The sequence below is a fragment of the Pogona vitticeps genome, chromosome 1, assembly GCF_051106095.1.
Source record: "Pogona vitticeps strain Pit_001003342236 chromosome 1, PviZW2.1, whole genome shotgun sequence".
Taxonomy (NCBI): domain Eukaryota; kingdom Metazoa; phylum Chordata; class Lepidosauria; order Squamata; family Agamidae; genus Pogona; species Pogona vitticeps.
In genome coordinates this window covers 61,977,610-62,001,926 of record NC_135783.1, presented here as the reverse complement: position 1 = coordinate 62,001,926, position 24,317 = coordinate 61,977,610, and the positions used below count along the sequence as shown (strand labels likewise).

The window sequence follows — 24,317 nt, the reverse complement described above, 5'->3', positions numbered from 1 at the left end:
CTTTTTCTATGAGTTTTCTACCAGTCATTACTGCTGATATAGAAACGATGTGGAATCTTAATACCTATATCTCATGAATGTTTTGTTTGTTTGTTTGTTTATATACCACTCATCTAGTGGCAATCAGCTATTCTGGTTGGTTCACAACTGGTAAAAGGGCTCTCCACATCCCCAACCAAAGAGAAACATGTGTTCCACATGAAAAAGAAAATCCACAATGTCAATAGCTAAACAAAATATAGATTTAAATGTAATGGGTCAGGAGATTTACAGCAGGGGAACGATATTCTTAAAAGCCTCCTTAAAGAGCTGTGTTTTCACAAGCTTTCTAAAGGTTAACAGGGACAGGGGCTAACATAGCTCCATAGGCAGAGTGTTCCAGAGTGTTGCAGCCACTACCAAGAAAGCCCAGTTCCCTAGTTGCCATCTTCCAGACCTCCCTCAGGCTGGCCACCTACAGCCATACAGCCTAGGAATATTGGGTGGCTTGAGTAGAAGATCTTAAGTAGAGATGCTTTGACAGGTATTGAGGTCTCAAACCATTAAAGCCTTTACAAGTCAACATTTACACCTTGAATTTTGCACAGAAACACACAGAGAGCCAATGCAACAAGCCAAGATCAGGGAAATGTAATTATATTTCAAAGCTCCCCAAACCAACCCGGCCACTAGCTTCTTGAACCTGCTCTAGCTTCTGTGTTGCCTTCAAAGGCAGCCCAACATAGAGAGCATTGTAGTAATCAATCTTTACAGCGCATGAACGAGTGTAGTCAGGGATTTCTTATCCAAATAGGGCTGCAACTGTGCAATGTGCAGAAGCTGGAAAAACTCAGGAATTTGCTTCTCTTTTTAAAATGTGCATCCAAAAACAGAAGCAACAATGGTGGTGGTTTTACAGTATGATTCTTAGCATCATCTTTCTATGCTCTCTGTTCCAATTGGGTAACTGAGGGAGGGGTCATCTGCTTGTAGCCAGGCATTTAAGGCTTGCTTGCCACTGCTTTTTCTCCCTCCTACTGAGTCCTTCCAAGTCTTTCTTTCCTTTTAGCCGCCTTTCCCTTTTCTGCTGCATTACTTCACACATACTCTTCTCATTTCTCCTTTTGTTCACACTGCTTGACTTGCCAGGGTGACCTTCTTGCATCCTCTACTTCTCTCTCAACCTTATGGGCAATCACCTCTTGCTCCCCCTAAATTTCCCTCAGCTTCTTGATGTTGGTACCCACACTAGAGGAGAGAACAAGACCATCTCAGAAACTATTTTTAACTACCTAATATCTATCTATCTATCTATCTATCTATCTATCTATCTATCTATCTATCTATCTATCTATCTATCTATCTATCTATCTATCTATCTATCTATCTATCTATCTATCTATCTATATTATTATTATTATTATTATTATTATTATTATTATTATTATTATTATTATTATTATTATTATTATTATTATTATTAGTTCGTTTCTTCGTTCGTTCGTTCGTTCGTTTAGTCGTTTAGTCGTGTCCGACTCTTCGTGACCCCATGGACCAGAGCACCCCAGGCCCTCCTATCTCCACTGCCTCCCGGAGTTGTGTCAAATTCATGTTGGTTACTTCGCAGACACTGTCCAGCCATCTCATCCTCGGTCGTCCCCTTCTCCTCTTGCCGTCACACTTTCCTAACATCAAGGTTTTTTCCAAGGAGTCTTCCCTTTTCATGAGATGACCAAAGTACTGGAGCCTCAGCTTCAGGATCTGTCCTTCCAGTGAGCACTCAGGGTTGATTTCCTTTAGAATTGATAGGTTTGTTCTCCTTGCAATCCAGGGGATTCTCAAGAGCCTCCCCCAGCACCACAATTCAAAGGCATCAATTCTTTGGCGGTCTGCTTTCTTTATGGTCCAGCTCTCACTTCCATACATCACTACTGGAAAAACCATAGCTTTGACTATTCGGACTTTTGTTGGCAAGGTGATGTCTCTGCTCTTTAAGATGCTGTCAAGGATTGCCATCGCTTTCCTCCCAAGAAGCAGGCCTCTTTTAATTTCGTGGCTGCTGTCTCCATCTGCAGTGATCATTGAGCCCAAGAAAGTAAAATCTGACACTGCCTCCATGTCTTCCCCTTCTATTTCCCAGGAGGTGATGGGACCAGTGGCCATGATCTTAGTTTTTTTGATGTTGAGTTTCAGACCGTTTTTTGCACTCCCCTCTTTCACCCTCATTACAAGGTTCTTTAATTCCTCCTCACTTTCTGCCATCAGAGTGGTATCATCTGCATATCGGAGGTTGTTGTTATTTCTTCCGGCAATCTTAATTCCAGCTTGGGATTCCTCCAGTCCAGCCTTCCGCATGATGTATTCTGCATATAAGTTAAATAAGCAGGGAGACAATATACAGCCTTGTCGTACTCCTTTCCCAATTTTGAACCAATCAGTTGTTCCATATCCAGTTCTAACTGTTGCTTCATGTCCCACATATAGGTTTCTCATGAGATGGATAAAGTGGTCAGGCACTCCCATTTCTTTAAGAACTTGCCATAGTTTGCTGTGGTCGACACAGTCAAAGGCTTTTGCATAGTCAATGAAGCAGAAGTAGATATTTTTCTGGAACTCTCTGGCTTTCTCCATAATCCAGCGCAGGTTAGCAATTTGGTCTCTAGTTCCTCTGCCCCTTTGAAATCCAGCTTGTACTTCTGGGAGTTCTCGGTCCACATACTGCTGAAGCCTACCTTGGAGGATTTTGAGCATAACCTTGCTAGCATGTGAAATGAGTGCAATTCTACGGTAGTTGGAGCATTCTTTGACACTGCCTTTCTTTGGGATTGGGATATAGACTGATCTTTTCCAATCCTCTGGCCACTGTTGGGTTTTCCAAACTTGCTGGCATATCCATATCCAAATCTTTCTGATATAATTCCTCTGTGTATTCTTGCCACCTCTTCTTGATATCTTCTGCTTCTGTTAGGTCCCTCCCATTTTTGTCCTTTATCATGTCCATCTTTGCGCAAAATATTCCTCTAATATCTCCAATTTTCCTGAACAGATCTCTGGTTTTTCCTTTTCTGTTATTTTCCTCTATTTCTTTGCATTGTTCATTTAAGAAGGCCCTCTTGTCTCTCCTTGCTATTCTTTGGAAGTCTGCATTCAATTTTCTGTAACTTTCCCTATCTCCCTTGCATTTTGTTTCCCTTCTCCTCTCTGCTATTTCGAAGGCTTCGTTGGACAGCCATTTTGCTTTCTTGCATTTCCTTTTCTTTGGGATGGTTTTTGTTGCTGCCTCCTGGACAATGTTACGAGCCTCTATCCAAAGTTCTTCAGGCACTCTGTCCACCGAATCTAATTCCTTAAATCTGTTCTTTACTTCCACTGTGTACTCATAGGGCATTGGGTTTAGATGATACCTGAGTGGCCCAGTGGTTTTTCCTACTCTCTTCAGTTTAAGCTTGAATTTTGCTATGAGAAGCTGATGATCAGAGCCGCAGTCAGCTCCAGGTCTCTTTTTTTGCTGACTGTATAGAGCTTCTCCATCTTTGGCTGCAGAGAATATAATCAATCTGATTTCGATATTGCCCATCTGGTGATTTCCATGTATAGAGTCACCTCTTGTGTTGTTGGATGTTTGTGATGACCAGCTTATTCTCTTGACAAAACTCTATTAGCCTTTGTCCTGCTTTGTTCTGAACTCCAAGGCCAAACTTCCCTGTTGTTCCTTTTATCTCTTGGCTCCCTACTTTAGCATTCCAGTCCCCTAGAATGAGAAGAACATCTTTCTTTGATGTCAGTTCTAGAAGGTGTTGTAAATCTTCATAAAATTGTTCAATTTCAGTATCCTTAGCATTGGTGGTTTGTGCATAAACTTGGATTATTGTGATGTTGAAAGGTCTGCCTTGGATTCGTATTGACATCATTCTATCATTTTTGAGATTGTATCCCATTACAGCTTTTCCCACTCTTTTGTAGACTATGAGGGCCACTCCATTCCTTCTACGGGATTCTTGCCCACAATAGTAGACATGATAATCATCTGAGCTGAATTCGCCCATTCCCGTCCATCTTAGTTCACTGATGCCCAGGATGTCGATGTTTATTCTTGCCATCTCCTGTTTGACCACCTCCAGCTTCCCAAGGTTCATAGATCTTACACTCCAGGTTTCTATGCAGTATTTTTCTTTGCAGCATTGCACTTTCCTTTCACTTCCTTTCACTTTCATTATTGTCATGCCTACCATCAATATTTCTCAGATGTTGTCTGTATAGTGGCTTATTTATCCAACTGTTTAATTTATTTTCAAATTGTTGTTTCTTATATTTAGCCTTTGTTTCTGTTGTTTTCAAAATATTTTCCATTTCCACTACCTTAAGTAATTTTTCTCTAGTTGTACTAATATAATCATTTAGGCTTCTTTTTTCCTCCTCGACTACCTGCTTTTTATGTATTCAGTTTGTGCCAGATCTTCAACTTCTTTGTCCAGGATATTGTCTGCCCCTTCTCCTTCTCCTTCTTCTTGTTCAAAAACACCAGGCACAGTCAATCAAAATTAGAAAACTCTTTACTCATATCATATAATAGATACACGTTTTAACCAAAAACCTAAGTTTCTGTTAAATATCAGCACAGAATATTGACATCTTTTGTAGCTGTGATAGTGTTATTTCCAAGATCAGCAACTGCTTATAATACTGCGTAGAATTTCTTGATATTGTTTCCAAAGCCCCAATGACTACGAGGACCACTGAAGTGTGCTTCTTCCAGAGGCGAGATGTTTCGATTGCCGGATCTTTGTAGTTTTTCCAGTTCTTTATTTTCAACTCTGACATCCCCTGGAATTATAATGTCAATGATCCAGAAATGTCTTCATTCTATTACTACCATGTCTTGTGTGTTATGTTCAAGGTGTCTATCATAATGACCAGTACAATAACTTTGCCACTCTATCATGTCTAACTGTGTTATATGTTTGAGCTATCTCTGACATTCACAGATGAGGTGTGACACAGTTTCATTTTTTTTCTTACTGTTAGCACTAATTACTTGAATCTTTAACTTTCATCACATTGGTTTGGAGTGCTAGTTCTTGTGCAACAAAGATCAAGCCTTTGGTTTCTTTCTTAAGAGTTCCCACTTGTAGCCCATGTTGAATTATGATCATGCTTTCCATAAATTTTTCTCAGGTGTTGTCCATGTAGTGGTTGTTTTTATTATTATTATTATTATTATTATTATTATTATTATTATTATTATTATTATTATTATTATTATTATTATTATTATTATTATTATTATTATTATTATTATTATTATTATTATTATTATTATTATTATTATTATTATTATTATTAAAAACAGATACATGTTTTAACCAAAAACCTAAGTGTTAAATATTGGCACAGTATGTACTCTGTTTAAATATTTAAACAATTTAAATATTGCTGGTTTTGTAGCTCTGATGGTGTAATTTCTGAGATCTACAGCTGCTTATAATACTATTTGAAAGTTCTTGATATTGTTCCCAGAGCCCCAAAGATGATGGGGACCACTGAAGTTTGCCAGATGTCTGTACTTTGTTAGTTTTTCCAGTTCTTTATTTTCAACTCTGGCATCCCCTAAAATTGCAATGTCAATGATCCGGACATTTCTTCGTTCTATTAATACTATGCCTGGTGTGTTATGTTCAAGGTGTCTATCAGTTTGGATCTGGAAATCCCACAAGATCTCGACTTCCTCATTTTCTGATGCCTTCTCTACCTGATGTTCCCATAGGTTTTTGGAGGCTGGCAAGTTATATTTTTTGCATAGTGATCAGTGCACTAACTTTGCCACTGTATCATGTCTAACTTTGTATTCTGTTTCTGCAATCTTTCGACATTTGCAGACACAGTTTCATCTTTTTCTTGGCAGAGTTGACATTTACTATTAGCACTAATTCCTTGGATCTTAGCTTTTTATTGTTGTTATTTAGAAATTTTAACCCAAAACCTAAGTATCAGTTAAATATAAATGTAATATGTATGCTGTTACTAATATTGAGAGTTTTTTGCTTCTCTAATGGTGTTATTTCAGAGATCTGAAGCTGATTGACAGGGACTAGGCTCGTTAGAGTCCCTTCCACCTCCGCAATTCTAAAATGATGATGATTATATTGTTCCCAATGCCCCAATGACCATGTGTGATGCATTTTCATTACTTTCCATGTTTTTTGATCCAATTCTTCTAATTTGTTTTGCATCCAGTCTATTATTCCAGTTGGATATCTAATTATTGGAACTGCCCATGTGTTTTTGGTTTTGATTGTATTTCCACCATTTAATTTTGTTTTTAAGATTTTCTGCAGTCTTTTGATATATTCCCTTTCTGTCATTTTTAAAAACTTTTGTGTGCAGGATGTTATCTGCTTTATTATTATTATTATTATTATTATTATTATTATTATTATTATTATTATTATTATTATTATTATTATTATTATTATTATTATTATTATTATTATTATTATTGGAGCTCTGCAACACATGAGGTTCTCCACTGAATGAGTGACAATGAATGAGCATAGTTGTCCAGCAACACTTGGAGAATCACACGTTGTCCTCTGATGCGTTAAAGGCTGTCTAATTAAACACTCTTCTTTAGTTACTTGACTTCTATCCCACCCTTCTCTCTGAGAGCCCCAAATGGCTAACACTTTGCATACAAACACAGTCAAAACCACAAGATTCAATCCACATCTGTGGGGAGATGCTTTCTTCTAAGAGGTATGTAGTTACAGTATGTTGGCATAGGTAAAGAGAAGGAAGAAAAGAAGAAAAGAAAAGAAAAAGCCAAATACTATAGCACTATAAAAGATTTATTTCAATGTGAACTTTTGTGGATCAAAATCCTCTGCTTGGAACACAGAAAGCATAAGTGAAGAAATGAACTTTGATCCATAAAAGCTCTCACTAATTTAAATTTATTAGTCTTCGAAGTGCTACAGTATTTTGCCTTCCAACCCCCCCCCCCTTTTCCCCTTCCTCTTTACTTTCACCAACAGGCTGAGACAAAGACTGCTGGTTTGTTGGAAATTGATATAATTACAGTTTTACAAAAGCTTTCCAATTTCTCTGAACAAGTTTCTTCCCAGAAGAGATCTTTGAGCTCAAAAAGCATGAGATCATTAAATAAATCAATGGTTTTAAAGAGCAACAACAACAGGAACGTCTTTTTGAACTCTGTGTATTATGTGCAGCTTTAGTCTTGTGTCACTAAGTTGGAACTCAAGCTCTGCCTTTGCCTTTGTTGTGATTTAATGAAACTGTCCACATGCACCTGGATGATGCATGAACTCTGACTACTCACAACCATATGTGTTATTTGTGGTGTTTTTCAATGTTATTTTTAAGACAACATCTCTGGGGGTTGTGGTGCAGAAAATAACTTTTTGTATGCTCTGGTTGCTCAATGATGCCCAGAATCTCTCTAGAGTAGCCTTCCCTGACCAATTGCTTTCCTACAATATTGGAGTCCCATAATCCCACAGCCAGTGTGAGAATGAGCTGGAGGTTGGAGTTATGGCATTTGTAGTCCAAAATATCTGGAAGGCAACTCAGGGAAGCAGGCTGTTCTACAGCTACAACCTGTGATGCAGAAGAGACCACACATTACAAGTGATAATTTCAAATGGTGAGATTTGAATTTTTAGGTTGCTTCCCTCTCCAGAATAGGATGGATATAGTATTTCCAATAAATTGGAATAATCAGAGAATTTCCCTTGATAATTTAGACTACATATTTCCTATTAAAGTTACATCATTAAACTTCACCATGTGAAGATGTGACACTGGTTCTGCTGATTAAATGACTTCAGAATTATTCAAAGGATAATTTAAGCATGACAAAAAGGCTAGTTCCCCAGACATATAGGCAGGAGTATGAATTAGTTTGTAAAAGAGTGACGACTCTCATATGCCCACAGAGGGTAAGTATTCTACACCACCTTCTACTGCCATATCTCATGCAAGAGTCCATAAAACCTGATGAAATGAGCAGCCCAATTGAGCACATGGCACTCTAATTTTTGATTAAGTGACCGGGTTGAGCTGGAAGGCTAGAGCTTATGAAAAACAGCTGAATGCATAGAAGCTGCTGCAGCTGGGTTCAAATCTGTGATTTTAACATGTAGTTTATTGGGGATAGACTGAGAAAGATGGGCGATTGATGTCACGTTTATATTCTGCCAAAGCTATTGTGTAAGGGTAATGAACACTTACAACAAGAGCACACGATAAACACTATGATCACAAAAATTAGTTAATAGTGTGTCTAATTTTCTATTCTTTCTCCAAGTGTTCAGAATGAAAGCAAAAAAGAGCATGGGAAAAAACAGGAAAGAGAAACTAGAACACAAACTGAAAAGTTACACTGACTTCTTGCATCTAATTAAAATGGAGGTTTATTTTATATGATTCCTTAATCAACAAAGCATGTTATGTCAATATTTGTAAGGATCATTTTTAATCAATGATTACTCCAGATGTAATTTAAACTGCTGGTGGCTCCTTCCAAATACTAGTTATCCTAGAAGACTGAAGTCATTTGATTAATAGCTTCCTGGATTTTAATCAGGCATGCAGCTTTTGTCATCTTCTTATCCCATAGCAGTAAATATTTGTTATCTCATGTGGATAACGGTGACAGGATGACTTGCTAATGGGCTCCAAGCTCACTGGAATCCAGAGCGGAAAAGGAAAGTAAACAGAGCCATCACGCCTTCTAGGATAATAATGTTTAGCATCTATCAGGCTCAAACATTTTACTTTGTAAAATAAGGACAAGATGTTATTTTCCCTAGGATGGCCATAGGAAGAAGAGAGTACCATAACAGTTGTGTAAAAGAGGATGTGTCATGCATACGAAACCTGCTGAAAATTCTTCTAACATACCTGTTAAAGGTTCAGGAGATTTTAAGGTGGAGAACAGAAACAGGAAGTGCCCAGACAGTCACTTCTGGTTCTGTCTTTTTTGAGGTGAGGTTAAAAGGCCTTCACCCAAGTTTCCCTATACAAAAACTACTGCTCCTGGATATCCCCCAAGAGTGGAAATAGGGCTCTCTCTTTTTTTGGACAATTTAAAAAACAATGTCTGATGGATCACTTGGCCTCACATGTGGCCAGCTAGATGGACCGATAGTCTGGGTCAACCTATGATTTAAGATAGCATTTTGTGTACAACCCACATTGTGCAGTTTGGATGAAAGTACATACATTTATCTTGATTTATATTTTGATGGTAGAAGTGAACTGTGTGTTTGTTTTCCAGGAAAGAAAGAGAAAAAAAGGGGGTGGGTCGGTGGGAGGGGTAAGTATACATTGGATAGATCAGTGCTTCCCAACTTTGGGTCCCCAGATGTTCTTGGACTACAACTCTCAGAGGCCTGGGAACCATTGGCGTAGATGAACAAGCTGCAGGGCCGGTCTTGCAGCATGCAGGGGATTGTGGTGGCAAGGGAAGATCACTTTCTCTTGATTCCTTTGGTTTCAGCTGTTCCACCAGTGGAGGCCCAGCATCAGCAATTCTTCATATAAACTGATTAGACTATCACTTTGGATATTAGTCCAGAACTTGTGATTGGATAGCATCTGCCACCAAATCTGAGCTTAGCAGTTCAGTTTTAGGGGGATGAAGACAGACTTGTGCTGCACATACAACACTGTCTTCCAATAGACAAAAATGGCTGGGAGCCCTAGCAAGAAACAATCATGTGACTGTTGCAGCTTGCTCCCTAGCATCAGCTGCCTCCCTCTGCAAAACGGTAGGGCCAGCACTGAGAAAACAGACAGAGCCTTGGATATTGAGTTTTACTGACCTAACATGGCAGGAACACTTGCTTGCTATTGGAACATTTCTCCTTCCTTCATCCAAGAGGTTGTTTTAAATATTTGGAAAGTTCATATGTCAAGATCATCAAAGTTCTGCACCACTTCTAAATATATACAGCAGAGAAATGCTTGGATGCATACAAACGTAAAATCTCCTTCTCTGAAGTGCTAGCATTTCACCTAGAGGGAGAGTAGCGTAGGGTGGGGGACAATGGGGTGTAATCCAGCTATCCCGGATGGGTTTAACTGCATTGGCACAATCCCATGGGCAGTGTAGCATGTATACATTACTTAGTAATAAAAATGCCTTCATCCAAGTGCAATATGAATAATCAATAAAGAATTGGATAGCCTTGCTTCCCAGCAAAGATGGATGCACTTAATGAGTTTTCAGATCAGTTCTCACATCATGATCTTCCACTTTAATTGTAAAGTAAATAGAGCTGCATTTTATATAAATCATGTAACTGTCACACTAGACCTGTGTTTGTTGCAGAGATTTCCACCTCTGTAACCATGAATTGGCTCTCTGTGATGTTAAAACAAAGAAAATTTGGTTCACATTCTAAAACAATGTTCAATAGTTAATGTTATTTTTAAAATTATAAAGAGAATTCTGTAAGAGAGCAATAAATTGTCACATAACATTTATGCAAGTTATCATCATTATTTAAGAGCTTTGATAGGAATTCAACTATTATGAAATTTGTAACTGCTTTTTATTATTCAGCAGCCTTGTGGTATGGAGATGAAATCCAGGGACTACTGATGGGTTGACAAAAACAATAATTGTGTTTTTACATGGGTTTAAAAAATGTTGTAGCCGTCCTTCTACAGGGGAATCAACCTCATCAGCACTACCACTGTCTTCCATGCAAACTCTGAAAGAGCACCAATGCTTGACTTAGCAAAGCTTCCCCCAAATCCCTCCAAACAGCCACTATCTTCCTACTGCAATGCTTCTGTGATTCAAGATAGATGTGAGTCACTAACTCTGCTTTGACAAAGTGGTAGCTCTTTAACTACTACAGTAACTTTGTTCAGGGTGAACAACACAACCAGCATTTGTGGTCAACTGCAGGAGAGTATTCAGATCTAGGCTAGTGAAAGTCTATGGGCAATATATTCTTACCCCTCACTGAGGTATTCAGAGGAAGTCTCTACGCATTATGTTATAGCTATTCATCGTATTTAAAACAGGGACAAGGATTGTGGCAGTACAAAATACAAACACAACATAGTAGCTTTCCTCCACCTGGTGCCCTTTCAGATGTGTTCTAGTACAACACTCATGGTCACCAGCTAGAATGGCTATTTTGTCTGGGGATTATATGTGTTGTAGAATATATGAATAGTCTAAATGGGACTATTCATCCATAGTCTCATTTAGAGGTGCTAGGTTGTGAGTGTGAAAACTAAACAGTGACAATTTAAAAAAAAAATGAGACATTATTAAAGTGGGAAGTAATCTGTAGTGCAGAGGGGCTTACTTCCCAACTCTGCCCATGAGATTTATTTCCCCTTGGGATGGATTTGTACTCTGCACTGGCTCAGACACCTTGTCCATGGCAGGTTCATGGGTTTCAAAGATGTTCTTCAAACATGAGGTTGAAATTAAACTCTGCTGAAGATGGGTTTTCCCTGGGCTCTCCTGGCGCTGATAGATCTGTAAGCTTGGGACCATTGCAACCGCAATGGCCAGCCCAGTTCTAGAGGTCCAGTTCTCCTGACCCAAAGGGACTGGCTGAGATCTGGGGCCTGCCTTGCCTTATGGGCTCCAGCCTTTGACTGGGGCCAAAGAGGGCGGGCCCTCTGCCTGGCTTACCTTGTGCTGCTTCCACATGGCGCCCAACGCCTTCACGTCGTGCTTGGAGTGCTTGCCTTCTTCCAGGCACTGGTAGCAAACGGGCGTCCGGCAGGTCACGCAGTACATGCTGTAGTTCTCCAGTTCATGATCGGCGCAGGTCGGGGGCTTGCGGACCACCGCTCCGGGCGCCTTGCTAGCCCCCCCGCCGCCGCCGCCGGGGCCCGCCGCGCCTGCCGGGGCGCCCATCTGGCTGGGCGGAGGCACCAGGCGGTGCTTGGCGAAGGGCCCGCGGGAGGGGTGACACTTGACCTGGCAGGCCGCGCAGTAGAGCACCTCGCACTGCTCGCACATGACGGCGGCCGCCTCCGGGGGGCTGCGGTCGCACAGCTGGCATTTGGCGGCGGCCGAGGCGGCGGCCCGGCCCTGCTGGTAGCGCTGCACGATGGCCTCCAAGAGGCGGTTCCGCTGGAAGCCGCGCAGGCCGCGATGGTCCAGCGAGGCGCTGCGATGGCATTGCGGGCAGGTCAGCGAGGAGCTGGTGCCGCTTCCCCCGCCGCCGCCGCCGCCGCTTCCCCCTCCCCCACGGGGACCTGCCGCCGCCGCCGCCGCCGAGGAACCGGGAGGCGGCGGCACCAAGGGCAAAACCCGCACCCCGTTGGGAGACTTCAGACTCGGGGTGTAGGAGCCGTAGCCGCTGTCGGTCTCGCTGTGCAAGCTCAGCTTGTCCGCGTGGTCCACGCCGCCGCCGCCGCCGCCGCCGCCGCCTCCAGCGCCCCCGACCCCCCCGGCCCCGCAGTCGTAGTCAAGGGAGGCCGGTGCGGTAGCAGCCCCAGCCCCGGGCGCTGCCGCAGGGCCCCGGGGGTGCAGCAGGGCAGGCAGGTGCTGCTCGCTCTCCGGGGTTTGCACGGCGATGGTGCGGGCGCAGGGCAGGCAGACGTTGTGCGAGCAGGGCAGGATGATGGGCTCCCGGAACAGCGAGCCGCACACGGGGCATTTGAGCTCCTCTTCCATGGCTGCCGTGCTTCGAAACAGCCCGGCGAGGATGAGAAGGGAACCGATCAGCACCACAGAGGCGAGGGGGAACGGCCGGGCTTCTTGCTCCTCTCGCCGGCCCCCTTTCCCGCCTCCATCTTCCACAGGAGCTCTGGCGTCGCCCTCCCTTCCTCCTCCTCCTCCTCCTCCTCCTCCTCCTGCTGTGCTTGCAGCTGGAAAGATGTCAGAGCGGAGTCAGATTTCAGTACCGCGGCGGGAGCGGAGAGTTCCTGGCGGGTGATCTGGGCCGGTTCAGCACCACGGCGGGAGCGGACAGCTCCCCGAGCTGCTGCTGCTGCTGCTGCTGCGCGCTGGCTCCGGGCGGCCGCGGCCTCGGGTTGGGCCGCTCCTTCCAGGGTGACTTCCCCGGCGCCGATGGCCGAGGGCTCTTCTTGACGCGGTGCAGCTGCTGAGTTCCGCACTCCTCGCGGGGCCAGGGGCGCGCGGAGAGCGCGGGGTGGGGGCGGGACAAGGGGAAGGGAGGGGGCGCGCGCGTGTTGCCGTCTCCGCAGCTGCTGCCGCAGCGGGACTGACCTTGCCTCGCTGCAGCCAACGGGGTGGAAGGCGGCTATTGTTGATTGCAAAGGAATTTCCTTGCTCTTGGTAAATGCAGTCGGCGTAGTAGTTCTCTCGCTTGGATTTCCGTTGCAGAGAGTAAAGAGGGGAGGGAGAATGGGGGAGGAGGGAGGCAGGGAGGGAGGAGGGGGGGAGAACCTGAAGGGGGCGGGTACAGCGTTTTCAGCAAATAGGTGATCGCTTTTATTTTAAAGGGAGATGTCTTTATACGCTACGGTTATACATTTACAATCCATTATTTATACATAGTCATGAACATAGCGGGGGGTTTCTTTATCTCTAATAGCTTTCTTTTCCCCAGAGGGAAGAAGAGGAATGCTCAAAACGGGGACGCTTGAAAGGGGAGAACGAGCCTCAAATATGTTTTCCTTTCCACGGTCCTTATCGTGCTGAAGCACAGATTCAGACCACAAAATGTCAGGCGCTCTTAGCCAGAAGAATGAAAGCGAAGAGGGTTTTTTTATTATTTTTTATAGGTGGTACACAGGGTGAATCCTGATTGGACGAGAGCATTCCAGACACACTGGTAGAGATGAGGTTGGAAGTGGAAACAGAAATGCACCACACAATTGGCAGCTAAATCCAGATTTGCTTCAAAAAACAAATCAGAATTGACAGCTGAGTATTTTGTGAACTGGGAACAGCCAACAATACAAGAAAGCCTGAACAGCAGGAAATCTCAGTCTGTTTTTTTCTTCCCTCTACAGATGTTTAGGAGGACAGAAAGATCCACCATTTAAAATTTTAAAAGAAAAATCGCAAACAGCCATTATCTCAGGGCTAAAGAGAAATTACATTGGTACCATAATGCAACTGTTAGTGGTGTAGACACTAAACTAGATTGGCTGGGGTTTTTTGGGGGGGGGCTCTTACTGGTAAATCTTATCCTTTGATTTCTTGCCAAAGGGTGTGTGGATGTTATAAACACACTTAAAACCAAGGAGAACAAAAGGTGACTAAGAACTGGATTGTAAGAAACTGTATAAAAGCAGACTAGACTAGAATGTTCTGGTCAGCAAAATAAACTCCCTTTATATTCCTGCTCTGGTGGAATCTAAGCAAGTCCAGTCCCTATAAAGCCAAAGAGAAAGGGCAAAAAAGCAATGCATATACTGTTGTATATACAGTAGGAACCCTATATCCACTGAGGATTGGTTCTAAGCCCCCCCCCCTCGTGGATAAGTGAATCAGTGGATACTGAACCCATGGATAAGGGAGTCGTACTGTACTGTTGTTGCATGCTATCAAGTCATCTTCAACTTACGATGACCCCATGAACAAGTGATTTCAAAATGTCCTCAACAGCTCAGGTCAGCTCTTGTAAACTCATGCCCGTCAATCCATCTCAAATTTGGTCTTCCTTGTTTGCTTCTGCATACAACCCTTTCCAGCATTGTTGTCTTTCAGGCTTGATTTGATCTAGGACCCACTTGTTTATCTTTCTGGCAGTCCAGGGTATAAGCAAAGCTGTCCTCCAGCATCATATTTCAAACAAGTCACTTTTCTTCTTGTCACCTTTCTTTACTGTCCAGCTTTCACACCCATACAGGGTGATCAGGAATACAATACAGTAGTACCTCGGTTTGCGAACACCTCAGTTTATGTAATTTTCAGTTTATGAACCGAAATCCATAAGAAATAAAGCCACAGTTTCTGCTGTTTTCTTTCTTTCTTTCTTTCTTTCTTTCTTTCTTTCTTTCTTTCTTTCTTTCTTTCTTTCTTCCTTCCTTCCTTCCTTCCTTCCTTCCTTCCTTCCTTCCTTCCTTCCTTCCTTCCTTCCTTCCTTCCTTCCTTCCTTCCTTCCTTCCTTCCTTCCTTCCTTCCTTCCTTCCTTCCTTCCTTCCTTCCTTCCTTCCTTCCTTCCTTCCTTCCTTCCTTCCTTCCTTCCTTCCTTCCTTCCTTCCTTCCCCTTTTTTTTGCACTATGAAAGTGTTTTCTCAGGGCACATTGTGCCTATAGCACCGTCCCTTTAGCAGAGCAATTGGCATTTTGGTTTGCAAAATTTCCATACTACGTAATGTCACGTAGAATGGATCCATATCGCAAACCAAGGTACTACTGTACTGAGAATGATATTTCCTAGTGTTTTCATTTCTGCCCTTCCAAGTCTCAGTCCTATTCTGAACTCTTGGATGTACTCTCAATTGGGATTGGTATACAAAAATCTTTAACAATTTCTTGCTTGTCTACATTGAAGTTGTACAGTTCTTTTGCAGTCACAATTTTTATATATTTAATGTTCCACTGCAGTCTTGCATTAGCACTTGCTTCTTTCATTACCACTAAAAGTCATTTCAGGTCTTTCTGCCAGTAAGATGATGTCATCAGCATATCTTAAATCACTGATGTTTTTTCTACCGATTTTCACTCATCCTTCATCTGAATCTAGTCTGGCTTTCCATATGATATGGTCTGCATACAGAATGAAGAGGTAAGGAAGAAAAAAGCACACTTATCTTATACCTTTGTCTATAGGGAAATATTCTGTCTCTTTATATTCTGTCCTGACAGTAGCCTCTTGCCTACAATACAGGTTACGCATCAGGACAATTAGGAGCTGAGGCACACCCATTTCTTTCATAACAAACCATAGTTTTCCATGAACCACACAGGCAAAGACTTTGCTTTAGTTTATGAAGCACAGACCAATCTTCTGAAATTCTTTGATGCTCCCCAGTAGCCAGCAGATATTTGCATTATGATCTCAAGTGCCTCCTCCTTTTCAAAATCCAGCTTGAACATCAGGCATTTCTTTCTCCATACAAAGTAAGTTTTTTGTTGCAACACCCTACGCATCACTTTGATTGCATAGGAAATTAGAGCACTGGCCCTATAGTTACTGCATTCCTTAGCATCTTCTTTCTTGGAAATTGGAATGTATATTGAATTTTTCCAGCTTGTGTGCTATTTTGTTATTTTCCATATTTGTTCACATATTTTTGTTAGGATCTTCACAGATTCAGTTTCTATAGCTTGCAATAGGTCTACCAATATTTCATCTGGCCCTGATAATTTACTGTATTTCTTCGCTGTGCCTTCAGAGCATAGTTCACTTCACTCTCTAGAATTTTAGGTTCTTCATCATAGGATTCCTGTTCAAAGGAGTCTGTAATTCTTTTATCTCTTCTGTATAGGTCTTCAGCATATGATTTCTGCTTTCTTTTTATTTTCCCCTGGTCAGATAATATGCTTCCATGTTGGTCTTTTGGCATTCCTAATCTTGGTTGAAAATTCCCTTTATTTTTTGGAGCTCTTGTTTTTTCCCCTTTTGTCATTCTCTGACATTTCTTTGTCAGGGTTTCCTACCTTGACTCTCAGAATTAAACTAATTATAGAGAGTATAGGAAATAGTCCTAAAATGGCCTAAGAGTAAAGTATTTTTATACTTGCAGCATGAAAACATTGTTTATTACAATTGGCACTAGCAAGGTCATTTTTGCCAACCAACTGTTCTATTTTGGTTTCCATTCTTTACATAAGAGATATGGAAATAGAAATATTGACAACTAATGGATAACTGGTGCAAATACATTTTGTTTTTCTTCTAGTTATGTCAGCATTGTTTTTCTTCCTGTTTTTTAGCAATAGCAAGCAGTGAAGTAAACAACCCGCTGATCAGTGGTGGTGGCTGCTTGTTAGCGGGTTATGTAAATGAAGATTAAACTATAAAAACAGTTTTTATTTTTCACAGAGCTATCAGAAGAAGCTCTGTGGTGAGAAGCAAAACAACAGGGTGCATATCATAAACAGACATGAGGTATTGGAATATCAACAATAGTTACACAGATTTTTAACTACAACCTGGCTAAAATTGGATGAGAACATAGTGTATTCATTTTATGTGAGTTTTAATATGCTTGGAGCTAAATAATATGACAGTCACTGAACAACTGCATTCTGGATTATGACCTTATATCTGTCATCTTTTACTTTTGCATCTTGCCTATCCTTTATAATTTTAAGTGTTTTTTCCGTCATCCATCCAGGTTTTTCTTTTGTTTTTACCACAGGAATTGTATTTTCACATTGTTCCATAATACTATATCTGAATTTCACATTTATCAAGAACAGTGTTTAAATTATATTTTGGCACTAGGATTCTTTTAGTAGTCTTTTTCACTTCACTCTTGTGTTTGATATTAACAGTACCACAATCTGCTTCTGGTCTTGTTTTAGCAGAGAACATGCTGCTTCTCCATCTCCTGCTTACAATTACAGAGTCTATTTGATTTCTTCATTGACCATCTGGTGATATCCATGAAAAATATCCCATTCCTATTTACTTCACTGACACCAGGCATGGTAATATTTATATATTCCATTTCTTGCTTTATGGTTTCCAGTTTACTTTGAGCCATACTTCTCATGTTCCATGTTCTAACTGTATTTGTTATCCAGCATTGGACTATCATTTCACTTCCCTGCACATCAGCTACTAGATGTCCTTTCAGCTTTAATCTAGTCGCATCATTAGTGACAGGGCTATTCATACTTGTCCTTTGCATGAACTAAAAACAAATTGGGCACCCCACAAATTAAAAAGAAAGTTGAAGCGAACAGATGGAAATCAGGAGCAGGGATTTATTTGATTAAATAGTTATAAGTACCAATTCTGAATTACTGGCATCAAGGCAATTCTGACTTATGGTGACCCTTTATGCCTTATCCAGCTGGACAGAAGAAGAAATAAAAGCGGCATGAAACATATACATGTTTGGCTTGAATATTGTACTTCATACATCTGAAGATGCAAATTGTTATTAACAAAAGCTCATGCTAAAATAAACCCATTGGTCTTAGAGGTGCCACAAGACCCCTTTTCTTTTTTTGTTACACTGAAACCATCTTCGAAAACCTTACTTATCCATCCATGTGTTCGAAAACATAAGAACCCATCTTTCTTGCATGTGCAGCGAAGGTTGCACTCAACAAAGAAACATTTAAGAATTAAAGAAGAAAAGAAAAGAACCAAAACAAGATTCCTGAAAGTTCCAACCTTTATCTTACATAAGGCAGTAATTCACTGATTTTGTTTATTTTCACCAGCATTTGTGGATGTTGTTGACATGCAATGGAAAGGTAAAGATATATTTTCAGATCAAACGTACAGGCTAGTAGACTAGCAATCAAATTACAGTACAGGTATTAAATGCCCAAACATGGTGTCATCTTGCAATGAATCTGATCCAATTCCAGCCTACAGATTCTTATTTTATGATCCTCGAAAGAGAAGTTAGGACATAATAAATGTATTTTAAAGAAACCACTCTCTTACACTGTCAAGGTTTTTTTTTTCTTTCTTTCATATATTTTATGTTGGTGTTTGTCATTCAGGACTCTTTCTGGAGATTTTAAAGGTCAGTATTATACATGTAGGCCTTGGCAGAATGACAGCTAAGGGTGGAACTGTGTGGCGTGGTGCGTTCTCGTGATAACCTGACTTGCTTATTTCACCCTCAAGAGCTTCTTTCATTCTTTTCTTCCTTTTGTTGAAGGAAGAAGGGACCAACTGCACTCCAGCTCAGTCAGTAAAATGGGCCAGCAAGGGGAGCGCCATGACAGACAACAGAATGAGAACTCTCTTCTCCCTCCCCCCCTCCGCCGCCCTTTGCAAGTAGATGCACAATTATCATTCCATTAGAAATGCAGAGGTGAAGGATTACCATCCTGCTGTCATGTTTAATGCTCTGGAGGCCAGAAGAGAAACTAATGAAGCTACGGAGGAGGAATGGCCTTCTGGCCCCAGAAAATACTGCCTGCAATCCCCAGGGAGGAAAGGTTCTTGTACTACTGTGGTAATAACTGAACAACCTCCAGTACCTTTCTTTCATCTCAGTTGTTTTTTTTTTAAGCTAAAATAGCATTGCCAAGGCAAAGGTTCACTCTTCCTTTTGAGCAGTATGTAAACACTTAGAGAACACAAGAAGGCCAATTTCAAACAATTAAATCTGATGTCAAGCATGGTGGCAAAATTTCGAGTACAGAATTATCGTCCTGCTCTTATGGTGACAATCTGTTTGTAGTAACTTCTGGAGGGCAGCTACTGGGTAGCAGCAGTAACTGAGGATGATGCTGGCACACAATCGTTCACAGATGGTGGCAGTGACACTCAAGCTAACTTTTGTTACCGTATTTCCCTGAAAATAAGATAGGGTCTTATATTAATTGTTGCTCCAAAAACACATTAGGGCTTTATTTTCAGGGGATGTTTTATTTTTTTAATGTACTACAACAATCTACATTTATTCAAATACAGTCATGTCATCATCTTCTGGTTGCTGCACAATGGTGGAGGGCAGGGTTTCACTTAACTAGGGCTTATTTTTGGGGTAGGGCTTATATTACGAGCATCCTGAGAAATCATACTAGGGCTTATTTTCAGGTTAGGTCTTATTTTTGGGGAAACAGGGTAGTACTATGCAGAAGAAGGCAAGGGTGAACCACTGCTGAATCTTTCTTATTTTAAAACAATATGACAATACAGTCTAAAATGAAACAAGAGATAGTATTGGAAGATGTGACTCCCAGATTGGAAAGCACTCAATCAGTTCTACATATGAATCATGCTATCACTAATGATGTAACTAGATTAAAGCTGGAAGGATGTCTACTGGCTGAGGGACAGAGAAGTGAAAGGGAAGTCTGAAGCTGTACAACACGTACAATTGGAACATGAAATGTGAGAAGTATGAATTAAAGTGAACTGGAAACCACAAAGCAAGAAATGGAACATATAAACATTGCAGTGCTTGATGTCTGGGAATGGGATATTTTCAGTCAGAAAACTATAAAGTGTTCTAGGCTGAAAATGACAAACTCTAAAGAAATCAAGTGGCTCTAATATTGAGGCAAGATGTAGCAAAGACAGTTAGGGGCTATAAAGTAAGGTCTGACTGAATAGTATCAGTAACACTTCCAGGGAACTTATAGAAATAGCCATCATTCAAGTCTATTCCCCCAAATACAGAAGAAGATGAAATGGAAACCTTTTATGCAAGCATTCAGGAGGAAATTGATCACACACCAAAACAAGACTTGCTGGACTGGAATGCTAAATTAAGAAACAAAGCAGAACCAAATGTTGTTAGAAAATTTGACATAGGGATAAGAAACAAATCAGAAAAATGACTCATTCCATGTTCTGTGAAGGCAACAATCTCTTTATTGCAAATGTATGCTTCAAGCAACTGAACATGGACATCACTAGATAGTCAATAGAGAAATTGAACAGACTTTGTAAATGGAAGCAGGAAATGGAGGAGCTATCTTCTCTCAGCCAAAACAAGAACAGGAACAGATTGTGGTAATGATCATGATCTTCTAACTTCAAACATTAGAAAAGAGCTGAAAAAGAATATTAAAATAATCATTGTGCCAAAATGTAATTTAAACAATGTTCCTGATATATTTAAAGTCCACATAAAGAACAGATTTGCATTACTAAACCCTTGAAAGAATGCTTATTTATTTAATTTATTTATTTAAAATATTTTACCCCACTTTTCTTCTTAAAAGGACCCAAGGTGGCTTGTGAGAAGAGACTGTATGATGACATGGAAATTCAGTTCTCTCATGCAGATCTTCATTCCTTAGCTTCTAGTAACAGTAAGTGTAGCTGTGTGTTTTGATCATACAGAGTCTCTGTCACTTCCCTTCCAAAGCTTTTGTCTTGTTAATTGGAATGGCCTAAGCCTCTTCTTTGTGCACATCATGAGAAGGCAAGATTTTCTGGAAAAGGCAATATTGCTGGGAAAGGAAAAGATAAAGACCAAATACAAGATGGTCTAGGTGTGGGCTGGATAGAACATCTAACAGCTGGTTACAGAATTGTACTCAGATAATACAATGGCTCCTCAAACTAGGAGGAGGTAACAAGTGGGCTACCCCAGGGCTCAGTCCTGGGTCCCGTGCTCTTCAACGTTTTTATTAATGACTTGGGTCATGAGGTGCAAGGAATGCTTGTCAGATTTGAAGATGATATGAAATTGGGCAGAATAGCTAACACCATCAAGACAGGAACAAAGTTCAAAAACATCTTAATAGTTCAAGCACTGGGTTGATAACAGTAATATGAAATTTAACAGGGGGGGGGTGCAAAGTTCTATGCCTGGCAGAAAAACAACAACAAATGCACTGTTACAAGATGGGGGATACTTGGCTCAGGAATACTACATGTCAGAAGGATCTTGGAACTATTGTTGATCACAAGCTGAATAGTAGCCAACAATGCAATGCAGCTGCAAAAGAAAGGCCAATGCTTTTTAGGCAACATAAACAGAAGTACAATTTCCAAATGCCATGAAGTACTAGTTACCCTCTATTTGACACTAATGAGGTTAAGCCTTATATTGAATACTGTGTTCAGTTTTGGACACCACACTTTAAGAAGAATATTGACAACTGAAACAAGTTCAGAGGAGGGCAACAAGGATGGTCAGGGGACTGGAAACCAAGCCCTAGGAGGAAAAACTGAAAGAACTGGTCATATATAGCCTTGAGAAAAGAAGAGTATGGAGAGATTGCACTTTTCAAATACTTGAAATATTGTCATATAGAGGAGGGGCAGGATTTGTTTTCAGTCATCCTGGCGTGCAGGACATGAAATAATGGGCTCAAGTTACAAGAAGACAGATTTCAGTTTAATGTTAGGAAAAACTTCCTAACTTTTAGAACAGTACAACAATAGAACCAATTACCTCAGGAGATGGTGGGCTTTCTAACACTGGAGGAATGCAAGAGGAAGTTAAACAGCAATCTGCCAGATACACTTTGATTTGGATTCCTGCACTGAGCAGGGGGTTGAACTTGATGCCCATATAGCTCCATCCAATGCCATTATTCTATGGTTTTATGATTTTAAATGAAAACCTTATATATAGCACAAAAACTCTGGAATTTGGAAGGAACAATTCTCTATTGGAGAGCTAGTGAGTATCCAGACTTCATGTATATCCATGGGGGGGCAAGGAGGGGGGGCAAGGAGACCTCAATGTCCACAATCATATTCACAGCCATGTTGGACAAAAATTGTCAAGGGGAACCTTTACCTTTAGCTTTATCTGAAATTTTGACTCATACTTTGTGCATCTTACGAATCGTTATACAGTATAGTTTGCAAAAGACGATACAGTATTACATGTTAATCTTTAACACAGGACTGTTTGTTGTAATGTTGCCTTTAACACATTAGGATATGATAAGATGAGCAGGATGGTGGATCTATGACTATGACTGTTCCTAGAGATACATTCCCAATAGTGTGCTGGTGTCTACATGCATAAACCCTACCCTGTATGTCCACGTGCCTCTGAAATTTCAGAGTCTTTGAGATTTGAGCAGGTGATCGTTGCCATATCCTCCACAGATAAATTCTTTGTTTGTTCTTTCCTCACTTAATATGCCCCATCTTACTCTTTCTCCTTCAATATCACTTGGTAAAAATTAAAATATGCCTCAGGATCCATTCAACAAAGGTCCAGATGAGAATATATGTTAATTTACAATGGCAATGAATGATTCTGCCTCCCCCCTCAAATGGAACCCTGTTTATTACCTACAAGGGAATGTGAGTGTTTCATCTAATGACAGTGACAGCTGGATTTTATATCGTGCTTTAAAAATGGGGGATCTAGCCCTGTTTCTTTCTTTCTTCTAGCCATGCATAGGACAGTCCTGGGGCAACCTAAGACAATCAGAGCCGTTGGGAAGCCTAATTCGAAAGTCTGCTACATTTCCCACATTCTCCTCAAAACATTATTACAGAATAATAGCAACAACAGCAGCAACAAAAACCTCCCCAACAACCAGCACTACTTGAATCAAAGCAAAAGGATATATATGCAGGATATGCGGGAAAATGTTAAACGTGGTTAAATGCAGATTCTATGGCTTCCACAGCTTTCCCCCCACTCCTACTGTTTTGCCTGATGACAATTTCCGGGAGAGTCCACAAATCTTGCAATATATTTTTAGGCCCACTAGGCCTAAAAAAAGCAGGGTGTTTTTTTTTTACCTAATTAGGTATTTAGAGCAAATTAGAGGTTTGCTCTACCTCTGATACTTTTTTTCAATTCCAAATACTTAATTATTTTAATCACAGTGACATTGAAGGTTAATTTAGAGAAATTAATCTCGTAAAAGGTGGCATTAGAAGCTACTGGATTTTAAAACAGCTGTATCTCAAAAGTCCTCACTAGAAGGTTCCCAGATTCCCTTGACTGACTCTCCATCTTCAGTACAGGGTGCTCTTGCCATCATCACTTACAAGCTGCACAGAAGGACTGCATTGTGAATCCATCCTTCTCAAGCTCAGCTCTCATCTAGCTGGACTTCTTTTTTGGCTACCTAATAGCTATAGGACTCAATATGGTGTAGTGGACAGAGTGAGGCCTAGACTTGAATCCTCTCTCACCTATGGAAACTCACTGCAGGTGCATAACTGATAAAGTCTTTCCTTAAATATCCCACTTACCTAGAAAGTCCTATTAGGATCCTATAAATCTGTTTCAACTTGGCAACGCATAACAACAACTACCTAATAGCCACTAAGTTCTGAACCTTGCCAAATGCCAGGTCTTTTCTCCTCTCCCTGTTCCAGCCAGATATTCTCTGTTTTACAAACCCCTCCCTCTGCTCTACAAATTTCCCTTACTTGGCAGTAATTTTCAATCTTTCGATATTAATCCCGCTTTCAATCTCTGCACATTATCTCCTTCAGATCACATTCATTTTCAGTAATGCAATTATGGAACATAACTGGATCATAAAAACATCCAAACATGTACCTTCCTTCCTTCCTTGGTTCAGAATTATACAGCACCTGACTACTTTTTTTTTAGTTTAGTCATAGTTGCATCTACCCCAGGTAGCCACTGTTTCATAGATAATTGCTGGAGGAATCATTTTAAGCCTTATTACATTTGTGGCACAACAATTTTTAATCTAATGTATTAATTCAATGGCTTTACTTTGCATGCTTTAATGCTAATCAGCACATCTCAGTAGTCTTCAAGCAATTAGATGCCTATCATTTTTATTGTGTACCAACTCAAAGTCTAAAAGAGGAGAA

The 24,317-nt window shown here is 40.8% G+C and overlaps 1 protein-coding gene across 7 annotated transcripts in view; it reads right to left on the bottom strand.

Annotated features, from left to right (window-relative positions):
- TRIM67 (tripartite motif containing 67) overlaps positions 1–12,828 on the bottom strand; it is a 47,531-nt gene extending 34,703 nt beyond the window's left edge. For 6 of the 7 annotated variants that reach the window (XM_072993784.2, XM_072993777.2, XM_072993785.2 and 3 more), the window contains exon 1: positions 11,660–12,760. In XM_072993784.2, coding sequence (XP_072849885.2) covers positions 11,660–12,652 — 993 coding nt within the window. In that variant the 5' untranslated portion in view covers positions 12,653–12,760. Of the gene's footprint in view, positions 1–11,659 lie in introns of all 7 variants that reach the window. The other variant, XM_078383163.1, reaches the window with a different exon arrangement.
- Between the last annotated feature and the right edge of the window lie 11,489 nt (positions 12,829–24,317).